At 41.9% G+C, this 16,356-nt stretch overlaps 1 protein-coding gene across 2 annotated transcripts in view; it reads left to right on the top strand.

The window, feature by feature from the left end:
• The window catches only part of mtmr14 (myotubularin related protein 14), a 41,495-nt gene that overhangs the window by 4,952 nt on the left and 20,187 nt on the right, over positions 1–16,356 (top strand). For both annotated transcript variants that reach the window (XM_079682164.1, XM_079682165.1), the window contains exons 3-7: positions 7,069–7,177; positions 7,977–8,052; positions 11,556–11,616; positions 11,763–11,885; positions 16,056–16,129. In XM_079682164.1, the coding sequence (XP_079538290.1) occupies positions 7,069–7,177; positions 7,977–8,052; positions 11,556–11,616; positions 11,763–11,885; positions 16,056–16,129 (443 nt within the window). The remainder of the gene's footprint in view (positions 1–7,068; positions 7,178–7,976; positions 8,053–11,555; positions 11,617–11,762; positions 11,886–16,055; positions 16,130–16,356) is intronic.

Genomic DNA, 16,356 nt, shown 5'->3' on the forward strand with positions numbered 1-16,356 from the left:
ACCATCTCCAACTAAACGGCCTCTTTGAGAAATTCCAGTCCGGTTTCCGTTCTGCCCACAGCACTGAAACAGCTCTGGTCAGGGTCACAAATGACCCGCTGATGGCGGCTGAACCTGGTTCCCCATCTTTCCTCATCCTCCTGGATCTGACTGCAGCATTCGACACTGTCGGCCATAACATCCTCCTTCAGCGCCTCCAATACACCATCGGATTCTGACTCCGCCCTGAGCTGGTTCCAGTCCTACCTGTCTGGAAGAACAGAGTACGTCTCCTTGGGAGGTGCGAGGTCCCAGACACACCCTGTCACCTGTGGTGTCCCTCAAGGGTCGGTCCTCGGGCCCACTCTGTTCACCCTGTACACTCTGCCCCTTGGCCGTGTCATCAGCCAGCATGGAATATCATTCCATTGCTACGCTGATGACACGCAGATATATAAAGACATGCATCCTCACTGTCACCATCATTATCACCGTTTCCATCAACATCCTTTAACACCTGCATTGAGGAGATAAAGACTTGGATGCAACAAAACTTCCTGCAGCTTAATAGCTCAAAAGCAGAGGCTATTTTAGTTGGCACACCAAACCAGGTCCAGTCATCCCACATCACCTTTTCTGGCCAAAACATACCCCTCTCCACTAGGCTTGGGCGGTATCCTTTTTTTCATACCGTCATACCTTGCTGACATCATACCGTGGTATACGGTATGACTTGGGTCGACTTGAGCGAGGTGGCGTTCGGCGGCAAATAGATGTTTCGAACAGTATATTATATGTTCGGTGTAAAATGCAGCCCGAGCCGGTAGACGCTCGCAAAGTGCCGCGACATGCCCGCAAGTGCAAAACAAGGGCTGCATACATGACACATTGTGCAAATGGCACATTTTGAGATCGGATACAGGACGCGTTTGTAGATGTCCGACGTTGTTTCCATTGTGAGCTAAGTTAACAATATATCATCATACATAAACATTTTCCGGGAGTAAATACTTGACTTATTGAATAAAGTTTGCTATATTCACTAACTAGTTTGGCAATATTATTCCGTGCATGTGTTAAAAACCTTATTTCCATTTGATTCATTGGATTACTCGCGTGAATGTTTAGCACGTTAATGCTTTCGTTTTTAAAACCGTCCGACCTCCACTACAAAACCATCAACCAGTTGCATAGGATTAAAAAATGTCAACACTCACTCACCCCGTCTTAAACATTCCCAAAGAAGTGCCTCTGTCTCTCGTTGTGCTGGATGAAGTCACTGGCGACGAGTAAACCCCAAATAGTCCCAAACAGGTGCAGAGGCATTTTTCTTTTTTACTAGTTGTCCGAGTTCGGTGCCGGCAAATGCTGCCGCCATCTTGCTCAGCTCAGCTCTGTGCTGAGCTCTGAGAGCGGGAAAGACGGACTGCCCTCCCCTGCCCTCTGCTGGCGCGTGCTGTGCATTACAACCAATGTCGTCCCTATCAAAACTCTGTGTCAGTGTAATAGAATGAAACGCATCTGTGATTTGGCGCACAGTCTGTGACGTCATGGTATTGAAAATCATACCGATGGTATTTCGAAATACCCTGGTATACCGTAATACCGTCATACCGCCCAAGCCTACTCTCCACATCAGTTACCAACCTGGGTTTAAGATTTGACCGACATCTGACCTTTGACACCCACATCAAACACCTGTGCAAAACCTCCTACTACCACTTCAGGAACATTGCAAAACTCCTGTCAGATGCTGAACAACTGGTCCTAGCCTTCGTTTCCTCAAGGCTCGACCATTGTAACGCTCTCCTCATCGGGACTCCTAACGGGAGCCTTCAGTAGCTCCAATACGTACAGAACAGTGCCGCTAGAATCCTGATGAGGGCGAGAAAGTACAACCACATCACAACTGGCCTTCATTCCCTCCACTGGCTTCCTGTCTCATTCAGGATTGAATACAAGATCTCACTGCTCGCCAATCAGTGCATCCACGGGAATGCTCCTTCGTACCTAAAATAACTTCTCACATCACAAACCTCTACACGTAACCTCCGTTCCACAACAAACCAACTGCTTCACCCCCCCGGGACCAAACTCTGCACAATGGGAGATCGGACTTTCTGTGCAGCTGCTCCTCGCCTGTGGAATTCCCTCCCGGACCACCTGAGGACTCCACAGACAAAAGAAGCCTTTAAGAAAGGCCTAAAAACCTTTCTTTTAAAAAAAGCCTTTGATTAAACTTTTGTTTGTTTCTTATGCCTCCTGTAGCACTTTGGGATTGCTTTTAGCAATGAAAGGTGCTTTACAAATACAATTTTTTTATTACTATTATTATTATGTATTTTCCAATTTTCTCACATATGGTGTTGATAGGGATATATCTCTCTCTCATTCCATGGCCTGCATGCATGTACACTAGAGATGAACCAAACATGTATTTGCTTGCATAATATATGAGCAGTACTTCCACACCTTTGTCATCAGACCTCACAATGATGCGGGAATATGACTGCAAGATGTATGGCATGGAGCACCATCCTTGTGTCTGTCTCCTCCTGATCAATGTACACTACTGTGATGTCAAACTGCTGACTCCTGCTGTGCAGATGCTCTTCACCTCCTCCCCTTCGTCAAATCCTGAGTGTAGTCTCTGTGGGGCAGCAGTGGCAATGTAGTGGCTCACAAACATGCACAGTGCAGTCTTGTTTCCACTACTCCTCAAGTACTTCCTGTAGTTTGGGACATTTGTTTTGTTTTAGGTTATAACACGTGTGTTATTCTTCAGAGCTGGGTCCTCATTACAGATCTGCACTTTTTTAAATGCACCTGCATTGACACACCTGTTTTCTTTATATATATATATATATATATATATATATATATATATATATATATATATATATATATATATATATATATATATATATATATATATATAACAAGAAATGCAATGTGTAGACATGGTATTTGACAGGTATGACGGCCCACAGTCAATCAAAGACCTGGAGAGGCAAAGGAGAGGTGCAAGTGATGGAAGGCCTAAACATGTTATCACTGGCAAAACAAATGTCCCAAACTACAGGAAGTACTTGAGGAGTAGTGGAAACAAGACTGCACTGTGCATGTTTGTGAGCCAATACATTGTCACTGTGCTCCATGCCATACATCTTGCAGAGTCATATTCCTGCATCATTGTGAGGTCTGATGACACAGGTGTGGAAGTACTGCTCATATATTATGCAAGCAAATACATGTTTGGTTCATCTCTAGTGTACATGAATGCAGGCCATGGAACGAGAGAGAGATATGTCCCAATCAACACCATATGTGAGAAAATTGGAAAATACATGTCTAACTGTCTACCAGCATGTCGTGCACTCACTGGCTGTGGCACAACAAGTAGTTTGTACAGAATAGGAAAGACAATCAGCATCAGCAGGTCGTTTGTGACCCTGACCAGAGCTGTTTCAGTGTTGTGGGCGGAACGGAAACCGGAATGGAACTTCTCAAAGAGGCCGTTTAGTTGGAGATGGTCCTGAAGCTGGGCGGCAACTATATGTCTCACTGTCTAACTGTCTAACAGCATGCCATGCACTCACTGGCTGTGGCACAACAAGTAGTTTGTACAGAATAGGAAAGACAACAGCATTCACCAAACTCAAGACCCATCTCAGCGAGCTCAAAGATCTGGCCCATTTTGGACTCTCTGCCATTTTGGAAGAGTCTTTGCCAGTCGCAAGAGAATTTGCGCTTCTGCGATATGAAAAAAAGAAAATTGGTCTGATGTGCACAAACTTGGATGAACTGAGGTTCATAATTGCATCAACAACAGATGCAGCCTCGGAAAATCTGCCGCCAACAGAGGATGCATTTCAACAACATGTAAAGAGCAATGTTTCAGACAGTGATATGGTGTCACAGGCCAAATCCAAACCCTTGTTATGGAGTTCTGTTGGCAAGGGGTGGATTGTCAGAGATGGGGCCATTCAACCAGTGCTATTTACAAACCCCCAGCACTTACAGAAGTGAGAGACATTACTCACTTGTATTGCAAAGATGCAAAGTGTGGAGAGAGTGGAAAGTGCCAGTGCCTCTCTGTTGGCCTTCCCTGTACTTCCCCTGCACCTGCTGTGCAGAATGTCAACATGTGTCCCCTAACGTCTCTGAGGAACCTGACATTTAAAATTATATTCTAGCATCTATATACTTGACCTCTCACAGAATTATTTGATGAATTGTATACTGTACTTTGAATTAAGGTTCCAGTTTCAATAAAACCTGTACTATATACACCTATAGAGGCTTGCAATTTAGAACTAATACACTTTATTGTATTGGGTTACTCTTATCCTGACTTTTTGGGGATGTAGTTCAGCCACCTGGTATTTCCCTCTCCAAATATAATGACCATCAGAGTGAGCATTCTTAACTTACAGGCTATTGTGCCACTTATCCCCCATTCGGAATTTGACTGTATCAGAGAAGAGGTAGGCCTATGTCTAAAGACATCTCATTTGCAATAGAACTGTACCAGATATTTCCATACAACTACTGGTTAGTGTTCAATAGTACCCTAGACAATTCATTAATGGTATATGTTTTTAGGGATTTCTGTTTTTCTGATCAATGAGAGAAAAGTGATTGAGTCCTATGTTCCTATCACCAAAAAGTACAATTTCCGTCTAAACTAAAGCTAAGTTTACAGGACTATATAATTCAGTATTTTTTTTGTTAAATAATTGTCTGACTATTTGGTGATGTAGGACAGCCACTTGGTTCATACCTCAGCAAATCTGAAGAGGAAAAGAGTGATCATTCTCAAGTTATGGGCTTTTTTGTCACCTTTCCCACATTCGGCCTGGTCTAATTTGGCTCTTTTCCAGGGATTTGGGTAGTTCTAAAGAACAACCCAAAAAAACATTTTTTCCCCCAAAATAAAATTTGACAACAATCAATTTCATTAATGGGAGACCCTAAAGATAAGAAAAATCATTGTTGTCATTTGTTCTACCTCGGGTAGGGGTATCTCGAAAACTAAAACCTTTGTTGAGGACTTGCTGCTGGACTATATTGTTGTCCTTTGTTTTACTGAGAAGGTTATCTGTCGTGAACTTTTGGATCATTATTTATTTTCTTGTACTTTTTATTATCATTCATTTTTTGACTTCCTTGTGTTCCTTGAATTGTTATATTATTTTTTTATTTTGCATGTGTGCAAAACATTTTCACGTTTGACCTGAATTGGATTTCTTGTTTCTTTAATTTGTGATCTGTACCATGTTGTAAAACATTTTGAGCGGCACTTAATGTACGAAAAGTTCTATACAAGTAAAGCTATATTATCATTTTATCATGATTTTATCATGATTTAAAGCCCCGGACACATCATGACGATTTTAGCCGTCGATGGGCGTCAGGCCGACGATGAGTGTCGACACGCCCTACTCAGATTGGTGTGTCCCGCACCGTCGTGTCTTTTCAGCCGTGCCAACACCTTTTCGGCCGAAAACCCACCGATGGGGTCGTATCGGCGGGCAGTTGGCAAAAGAAATCACTCTGATTGGCTGTTCAGCTAGCGAATCAGTGCATGAGAAGCGAAATGGAAGTGAGGGACCCAAACAAACGATTAAGAAGGCAAATCTGAGATTTCATTTACCTCCAGCTCTCGACACAGGTTCGGGAAAGCCCCATGAGCTTCCCGCTGTAGAGTGAAAATGGAACGCACACGCTATTTGTTGTTTGTTTATATCACGCAGTCTGTTCTTCTTCTCTCGGTTATCACGCAGTCTGTCTTCCGGTTGTTGCCTCTTTTGAATGACGAATACACACTACCGCCTGCTGGTAGGGAGAGTTATTTCCACTCACGCATGCAGTTCGTACTGCTTCTTGGCCGTCGGCTGAAGTCTTTGCGGTGTGTTCCAGTGCGAGTGTGCGACACATGGTCAAGACGCAGAGACGCGAGGCGACAAGACAGTCGGGGTTCGTCTTTGTAAGTACTTTGGTGTCAGCTTGGTGTGTCCGGGCCTTAACAGCTTATTTAGGTACATTTAGTCTTTGTGGGCCAGGTTTGGACTATTTTAAACTCATTCAGTTTTCTGTCAATAGAAAAAAAAACTAGAACAACGATATGGTGAATTTGGCAGATGGCAGGAGGTGTAACAGGTTGTCTCTTCAGTGTTTGCAAAGACCAGTCACAGGTAGGGATGGGTATCGTTTGAAATGTATCGATTCCGATTCCGGTCAAACGTTTAGATAACAAAAATATCTTTATTCTTTTAAGCTTTAACTGACATTTTTACAAATTAAAAAAATATAAATGTAATAAAAATTCATTGCACAATAGCTGTGCTTTATTTTAACTGAGCTATGCCTGTGGCAAGCTATTAACAGGCATTACACTGTGCCTTGTCTTTTTCTTTCTTTTAGTTTAGTGGAGCTTCACTTAAGAGCACTTACCGCGATCCATCTTTCTCAACCCTAGTCACAGGGCAACGAAAGCCATTACTTCTTCTCCTTTAAATATATAAACAAACTATATATCCATATTAACCAAGAATGCAGCACAGCTTTCGTCATTAACCTCCTGTCTGCCCACTTCAGTTAAAGAAGAGATTGCGCTTTTTAATTTTGTCCATGTGTCTCACTGTTAGATGGGGGCTCAACCAATTAACATAGAAAAGCTTATGTTGACGCAAATAATTTGAACACTCAAAATATTCGTTACATTTAAGCGGGTAGCGCAAAAACCCCTTGCTGTGTTAATAACCTCAGATGATCATGAGATCTTTTGAATGCACCCTCTTCAACCCTTTAGATAATCCTTCCAGTGTTTGTGTTTTCGTGGCCAAAATAGCAGCCAGCAGGCACTTAAGATGTACTGGTTCATTAAAGGAAATAATCAATGGTTGTTAAGCGGTGAATGTCCCTCTGTAACCTCCTTCAATAGATCATCTGTATTGATTATCTGATTGTAGAGGTGTCGGCAGCGTGTTGCTTTAAATGACATTTCAATGATTAAGAGGACAGGCCGATGAATAACAAATGCTGGTGTGTGTTTGTGTGTGTGTGTGTGTGTGTGTGTGTGTGCAGGTTTGAGAGCGCGGTGCACATCAGTAAGCTGCAGGACCTGGTGAACCGCAGTAAGCTGGCCCGTTGCAGAGGGAGGTTCGTCTGTCCGGTCATCCTCTACAACGGCAAGGTACTGCTGTCCTCACTCAGTGTTCCTGCTGCCGATTACTATAATCATTATATCGTGTATTAGGGCTGCACAATTAACTGAAATTGAATATAAATTGCAATATGGGTTAGTGTAGTAGCCAAAACGCGGAAGGCGCAATATTTGTATAGAAAAAATATATGTGTAAATATTATTCTAAATGGAAGATTCTGGAGCTGCAGAGTCCCTACAAATCTTATTCCACAGACTTCTTTAAATATCTTTAATTGGTACAGATCCTATTAAAAAATAAAATAATTATGAATTATATTTAAAAAAATGATGCAAAAATGATCACCCCCTGTATATCATTAATCATATTGCAATTGTAAGTTCAATGTAAAAACGTGTGTGACAATTTTTCACTTTAATTTTTTCAGCTGCAACCCAAGTGTGTGATGGCCTTAGGAAGCCATAAAAAGATCAAATAAAAACATATTTAAAGTGTTAAACTGGCGTGTTTTCATATCTTATAATCCCCTATATTTTACATTACAGCCTGTGAGAATGTTAGCGCATGGCTCAAGAATCCGACACAGATAAATATATGATGATATAATAAGTGCGGCACTGAAATATGAATAGTAACCTATTTACTGTTTTTAATGATGTTCTTTTTATTTGCCTAACTATGAAAGAACTTCCAGTGTCCTTGCTTCTCATGTTGAAATGAGCAGATTTTCCCTTCCTCTTTTCTGTATGATTAGGCGACACGATGTGAATTATTGTAACAACATGCTAGTATGTGTCATACAGTCAGTAAATATTGTTCTTTCTGCAGCATATCTGCCGGTCGTCCACTCTGGCAGGGTGGGGGGAGCTGTATGGACGCACAGGCTACAACTACATCTTCTCAGGTACACACACACATGCATACACATGTTTAAATTAAGATTAGCCTAAGCAGAGGAAGTTGTAATACATATTTTCCATGGGGGAGGTTGCAGTTCCTCTTGTGCTTTCTGAAGCTGCAGCTGCTGTCAAACCCATAAAGAACACACATAAAGAATCGTGTCTTTCAGCCACATACTGTAGTATTAAATATAATATATAATGGCAACAGAAATAAACCAAACATTGACTTTGAAAGATTGTCTCTCTCTTCCCGCCTCTGACATTCAGAAATGTAAAACGCCATAGTATGTCCATTTGTGGTTACGGAGCTAAAATACGGTTCTTTTAAAGTATCACTTCTTATTTGTTTGACTTTTTGGCCATAATTTCCATCTTTTTCAAAAACAGTATTCTGGGAAGGCTTTTATATCCGACACAGAGGGGGTCAGACAATCAGACACTTATCAAAACTTGAAAACTGGAAAAAGAAACTTAATACCATACCCCACATTTCTGTCAAAAATGGTGCTAACAGTACAGGGTCTCACTTTAGACCTGTAATACAAAGTAAGTAAGGGATATTACTGACTTTTCAGGTGCACTCACTTTCAGTGTGACCTTGAGTAACTCGGTTTAGATCAACTAAACATCACAAAACAGTAAAAAGGCCAGTCACGATATCCTAGAAAACATGGAAACATCATTAAATGTCACTCGTATGTAATGCCAAAAAAAGCAAAAAAAGCAAAACAATCTTAGATTTAAGAACAGGAACCATCAGATGACTAACATCCTGAGTAAGCCGTCGGGTCTTCTCACCAAATGGCTGGCTGAGTTTGAAATGGCTCGTGTTTCTGAGGGACTTGTTAAATTCGGTAAGCCCTCAGCAGTTACTCCGATGATCAGTAGATGGGTATGGAAAAAGCAACGGAGATAGGATTCATTAGTTAGCACAGAGCAGTGAGCATCCACTTATTTTAGTCGTTGGTAGTTTCAAAAGGCTTTAAACCCTAATCATATCTGGGGTTAATCCAGATAATAGACCTGTTGAATGTCAGAAGTCCAGCTCCTTGTCTTTAGGTGAACAGACCACCTGGATTTCCTTTCTGTAATACTTCGGACATGGCCATTTTGGCTAATCAAGTTGGAAGAGGAAGATTGCAGACCTAGTTTCTCTCTGGGCTTGTATTTGACTTCCCTTCATTTGGCAGATGCATTTGTCTAAACACTCTCCATAAGTGCATTCAAGTTTCATAAGAACAATAGCTCAATGTCAGAAGTGCATCTTTCGCTTACAAAACCCCTTAACAGTGTGCAGAGTGAGTCAGTAAAACCAGAACACACAGCCCTGGTGGACGAGGACCAGTTATGCACATCTACTGAAGAGGATTACTATATTCTAAGTAATCAAAACATATATTTGATGTAAGAGCCTCTGCCTGTTTTCAGCACATTCGAGCCTCATCTCAATACCCCTCCTCGAGGTGACGCGAGGACAGAGGAGTCCTCAGGTATTAATTGGGATGTCCTCGTTCACTCAAACGTCACTCTTAAACGACGTCTGTCAATGATGACATGTGCACAGCTGTATCCCCTCTCATCGAGCTTAACTGAATAACCCTTTGGAACCGGCCCATTTGTTGTTAAATATTTATTTAAATGAATGAATCTTTCTCTTGTTAGTCAAGGAATTCAATGTATGATGGTTGGTCCTGCTTTTGCATTCCGTTTTGGTGTAAAATGTAGCCTACATTTAAATAAAAATATAATTATAGTAATGTGAAAGCCTTCACTCTGAAAATGTGTGTCCTGTAGATCCCCACATTTACCACAAACCCACATTCCGGACTGTACATTTTAAATCATTTAACTCCTGAATATCTTAACACAAAACAATACAAATAATTGTATTTATCAAGATCTAGCCATTCATGAAATAGCTTTCTTAATAGCTATGTTTTAGTGACGTTCAAGATCATTAAACATGACTTAAATTGTTAATATAATCTTAAGAAATTAATTGCACATAATAATTCCCACGGAGCTGTGAGCACTTATACATTTATGTGACGCTTTTCCACTCATCTTCCGGTTGTCGGTTTTCCTCTGTTGAAATCGACCAGCTGTGAAGGTGGGGGCGGGGCTTTTATACGCGAGTAGTGAAAACACGTCCGCGTAGTCTGCTTGCGTGTATCCTCCCTTTCGTCTCCTCCCGCACCCCTCCTCCCTCACCCCTCCTCGACTCCTCCGTGTGCATTTCAGCTATTGGGACGTCCTTCAAAATGGCGTGTCTTGATCGATTTCCGGGTCAAGTCCCGGAGGAAGAGAGGAGTCGAGGAGGGGTATTGGGATGAGGCTTCTGTCCCCATTACCTACCTTTTTGAAGTTGTCTAGCACAGCTGTGAATGGTATCATGTTTAAAGACTGAACTTGTTTTGGCCCTACAACAACCAAGACATCCCAATCTATTTGAAAATAAATTCATTAGGGCTGCACAACTGATCAAAATGTTGCAACATGGACGACTGCAATATTGAAATCGCAGGAGGTGCAATATTTGTTACAGGCAAAATACTGTTAGTGTAAATACAATTCTGAATCAAGGATTGTGGTGCTGCTCGTCCCGGCCTCGAATCCTGTTTTATGCACCTCAAATATCTTTGTTTGGTTCAGATATTTAGAAAATCCAACCGTGATCCAAGTGATATACACTGAACAAAAATATAAATGCAACACTTTTGTTTTTGCTCCCATTTTTCATGAGATGAACTCAAAGATCTAAAACATTTTCTATATACACAAAATAACCATTTCTCTCAAATATTGTTCACAAATCTGAAAGAATCTGTGATAGTGAGCACTTCTCCTTTCCTGGCCTGTGTTTGTCATCCATAACATACTCCTGCCCATACCATAACCCCACCACCACCATGGGCCACTCGATTCACAACATTACCCTAGCCCTAACCCTCACACCAGATACTCACTGGTTTTCGAACCCCCCCAGACCCCCCCAATAAAGCAAAACTGCACGTTTCAGAGTGGCCTTTTATTGTGGCCAGCCTAAGGCACACCTGTGCAATAATCATGCTGTCTAATCAGCATCTTGATATGCCACACCTGTGAGGTGGGATGGATTATCTCGGCAAAGGAGAAGTGCTCAATATCACAGATTTTTTCAGATTTGTGAACAATATTTGAGAGAAATGGTTATTTTGTGTATATAGAAAATGTTTTAGATCTTTGAGTTCATCTCATGAAAAATGGGAGCAAAAACAAAAGTGTTGCATTTATATTTTTGTTCAGTGTATATATATATATTAAATATAACGAGGATATTGATGCAAAAACAACCAACCCCTCAAATATCATGAATATATTTGCAATTGCTGTCATTCAAAAATAAACGCAATTGGTTATTTTTTTCAAATCGTGCAGCCCTAACAATAATTGTAAGTTTGAGTGAGTTACAATTTGTGTCATTGGCTTGACTTTGAGGGACCTCCTGTATGCTTCTGTTCTTCAGGGGGCACTGATGACACGTGGACAGAGTCTGAGGAGGTCCCAGAGGATGACAGTGCAGTCAGGTAATCACATATCTCTCTGGGAGCGAATCACTGACCAGTCCGATGAATGCTGCCGGAAAGAATTCTCATCAAAGTAGGACATCTACCCAGAGAAAGTCAGTTTTCTAATGAATCTTTCTCTCCTCGTATATTTCCCTCCTCCTCAGGAACGGGGACTCGCAGCTCTTTGACAAAGTCCGAGGCCACGACATTAAGCTGCTACGCTACCTCTCAGTCCACTACATCTGTGACCTGATGGTGGAGAACAAGAAGGTCAAGTTTGGCCTAAAGTAAGGAAAACCACTGGCTACTCTCTCTCTGGCTGTTCTATAGGTCCCTGCTTCCTCTGCACGTTGTAGAAAGACACTTCATGACAGACTACAGACTCAGTCCCTCTGTGTTGGCTCGATGTTTCTGCACATTTAGCTTTAGATTCACACTGGCTGTATACAGTGTGCTGTGATTGGGTGTAATCTGGGATGCTTCAGATTTGCTCTCATTGTGTCTTGCTCTGTATACAGACAGAGCTTGGTAATCATTGTTGGAGGGTTCTCGGTATTTTAAAGGCTAATCCACTGTAGCTGTTGATCAGCTGTTACATGTGGAAAATATTTAGCTGGTAGTATTGCTCACACATTTATTGACTAAAAATGTATGGAGAATGGTCAGAAGAGCAGTGAAAATACTTGGGAAAACAAAAAAAAGATGTAAGGAATGGTGAGAAACAATATGAACATTTGACTGACCTGGAGCCCATTAAAAACCTCAGGAACCATCAAGATGCAAAGATACATGCTCAAGCCATCAAACCAAGCAGAACTGTGTGCATCTTCCTCCAGGAGCAGAATAGTCTAGCCAAGTTGTACACATGAAAGCTGTGATTGTAGATCAGATTAACCCACTAAATATTGATTTATAAACTCTTCCTTAGTTATAACAATAATATTGTGATTTTTTTTGTTTGCATTATTATTATTCAAGGTCTGAAACTGAAGTTACCTACTGTAACTCCAGCTTCTATGAGTATTGACGTAGCCCTCTAAGGCTATCGCTATTAGGTAATCCCCTGCGCAGCACTGAAACACTTCTAGTCCACGCCCACCCGCAAGGTGGGCCCCACCCTTGCTTCCTTCCGGTATAAATAGGAAGGAGGCCCGACAATCTGCTCCCATACAAAATAACTTTTCTTCAGCTATTCGTTGAGCCAGTGGAGCCCAGCACTTAGAGGGCTTCGCCAATACTCATAGAAGCTGGAGTTACAGTAGGTAACTTCAGTTCTATTTCATAATGGCTTCGCCCTCTAAGGCTATCGCTATTGGGTTAAGGGCGAAGCATGATGTAGTCTGCGCCCCACTGGGTCCGCCCGGTACTAGAAGCACAGACACACCTGCTCAGATAATAACCCATGCCTATTGCGCCATCCGTAATGGTGCATCGCCGTCCCTGGAATATAGCATAACATGAATATTTTCCATGAGGGGACGAAGGCTGGGAATAATACATACCTGCCGCTGTGAAAAGTAGAGACGAAGGTCATACTTTGCCCAGTGACAAAAAGAGGGGGAACAGCAGCTCTCTGAGTGTAGACAGGCAGGAGAGCGCACGGCTGAATCCCTGACGTCACTCACTCTGACAAGACACTCCGTGCAAAATGTGTCAGAGGAAAAAAAGGAAACATGCCTCTCATAAGAGGGGAAAAAGGGCCGCTCTCCGCGTGCCGAGAGGCAGGAGAGAGGCGCACAGCTGGATCCCTGACGTCACTCACTCTGACAGGACACTCAGTACAGGGTGTGTCAGAGAGGAATGGGAGACATCCCTCAAATACAAGAGAATAAATGAACAGGGAGAAGACCAAGATGCAGCAGTGCAAATGTCTTCTGACATTCCTCCGTGCAAAGCCGTGGAGGAGGACATTCCTCTGGTGGAGTGCGCATTGATGTTCTCCAGGGGCTCCACCCCATGAGGAGACATATGCCTGTGATACAGTTTCACACAGCCAGTGTGATAGCCGTTGTGCAGACAGAGGCTGCCCGATAAAGCACTCTCTATAATGCACAAACAGGCGCTGAGAATGGTGCAAGGCAGTCGTGCACGCCACTAGCAGGACAGCGCGCGCACATGACAGAGGAGATGAGACGCGGCTTCTTCCTCCGACCTGTGAGGAGGGGGAAAGAAGCCATCCAAGGTGATCACTCTCGACTCTAAAAGAGCTTGTGATGAACTTTGGCATAAAAGCCGGGTTAGGGCGTAAAACAGCTGAACTGCGACCTCCTTGGATCCGGAGGCATGACGGAGCCACAGAGAGAGCAGACCAATCACTCACCATTTTCGCTGATAGAGCCAAAAGTAATACTACTATTTGGCTGACAACAGTTTAAGGGGAACCTGGTCTAAAGGTTCAAATGGGGCTTTGCTTAGTGCGCGTAAGACCAAAGCCAATCCCACTGAGGCGCCAGTGCGCGTGACACAGGTCTGAGACTCCGTACTCCTCTCATAACACGGCTGCTGCGCTTTGCGAGCCACTCTGTTCAATTCACCGGGAATATACATTGCTCTGATGAGAGCAACGTGTGTGAACGTGTTCTGAACTAACTTGATGACGAATGATCTGTCGCCATAGCAACGACATTTGATGACACCCCATAATACGCTTAGATGCGTTGATGGCTGTATCGTTACCAAACCTGTGAAGTTTTGGGCTGTTTCGAGTATTTTCACTGAAGTTATGAGAAAACCGTGTTTGAAGGCGAGCATTGTGTTGCCATGGCAACGGCATTTGAAGAAATCTCAAAACTGTCCCGTAGATGTCTTCACGGCTGGACTGTTTGCACACTGCTATCTGAAGTCTGCTGCTCTGAGCATGTCAGTTGGAGTGATGACATCATCGTGTTCCATTGCACAGGTGTTTATAGTTGAGCTAACGAGGTGCCTAGACTTCAAAGGCTTCATTGTTCTGAATGAGAGATGAACCTCTTACATGTGAACGTTTTGTGGAAGAACCGTAACAGATATCTGTGAAATTTCAAAACATGAAGCATGTCAAGGAAGTTGAGTATCTAAAGTGTAATCTTTTTGTAGTTTTGGGTTAATAATGTGGCCTTTTTGGCAGTTTAACTAAAGGTGTGCGGCTGCTACCGTGAGGAAATATCTGCCTGAAATTACAATGGGGTTTAATTGAGGAATGTTGAACGTTTTTTTCACTTCATACCCTCAAAAAGCATTTTGTTGAATTATTTTTGCTTAATTATTTGTCATTTTTCAAGCTACGAGATGTTTTCCTACGTTTGTCATGATAAATTATGTCTCAGGAATGTAGCGTTTGGGAGTTATGGCAGTTTTGAAAAAAAATATGAATGCGAATTTCAAGCTGTCCTCCACTCTAGCTGTGACATCACGCACTCTAGTTAATGTTAAAATGTGAAGAAAAACCTCTAAAACAAGGTCTGAACAATGTTTAATATCTCTAAAAGTAAGAATCAGATTTAAAAGTTGTTTTACACAAATAATGTCAGAAAGATGTGTAACATTTTAAAGTTGGAATGAGGTTTCTGAGTGAAAGTATGAATGAACAGTTAGCAATTGAAGTCGCATGAAGATTTGTTGAAGTTGAAGATTTCCTCCATTGACTTCAATGTTAAAAATGTGATGTATTATGGGATGTATCTCTGGAATTATGAAAGTTATGAATGAGAAAAATAATAGCCATCGATTCCCGACCGAGCTGACCGTTTTGATGTTTGAACGGAGTTTCTGCGATGTTCAATGCGGAAGGAGAAGAGGGCCAAAATAACCCGGCGGAATAATAATAAAAATTTCGTCCATAGAAGAACAGTTAGTTGGAATGCTGTTAACAGCATTCCCACTAAATACAAATTTCGTGCGTAGAAGAACAGTTAGTTGGAATGCTGTTAACAGCATTCCCACTAAATGACTATTTCAAGAAAACACTAACATTAAGGCTGGAACCTTAGCTCAGTGCATATGGGTTAACATACGCATAGATTCTGCTATAGCTTAGTAGTAGGAGTGTACAACTCATCAAAATTATATTGCAAAATAGACTAGTCCAATGTTTAAATCGCAGTAGGCACAATACTTGTTAAAGGCTAAATATGTATTTAAATACCTTTTTTTTAAATGAAGTATTGAGGAGCTGCATAGATATCCAGACGTACTTAACAGCACAGATTTGTTTTGCACAGATCCTCATTAAAAAAATCACACCATGATCATTTCATGTATTTTTCAATGATGAATGAGAATATTGATGCAAAAATGGTCATGCCCTCCTATATCCTCGTTATCATAATATTGGTCAAAATAAACGCAATTGGTTAATTCTTCCAAATCATGCAGACCGAATGATAAGCCATTTTGGCCTAACAAAGGTATTATATGGAAGTGTTGTCTCTTCATATACTGCAGTGCCCATGGATGCTCACCTTGTTTCTCCCCTGCAGTGTGACGTCCTCTGAGAAGGCGGACAAGGCCCAACGCTATGCAGACTTCACCCTGCTCTCTGTGCCTTACCCAGGTAAACTACCAGTCACTTCGCTCACTCACTTCACCAGAGACTGAACAGTACATTGTCCTGTCAAATACTGTTTATCAGCAGATATTAGTTTAATGCAGAGACAAAGAACTTACAGTAGCTGTGTGCCAAGTAATAAGACTACTAGAAGGCCTCTATAATAAAAAAAGTAAACTGTAATACAAATCCAGCACATTTCCACTCATATCAGAAAGGAGAAGAAATGACGC

The sequence above is a fragment of the Notothenia rossii genome (genome assembly GCF_949606895.1).
Source record: "Notothenia rossii genome assembly, chromosome: 5".
In the NCBI taxonomy this organism is placed as follows: domain Eukaryota; kingdom Metazoa; phylum Chordata; class Actinopteri; order Perciformes; family Nototheniidae; genus Notothenia; species Notothenia rossii.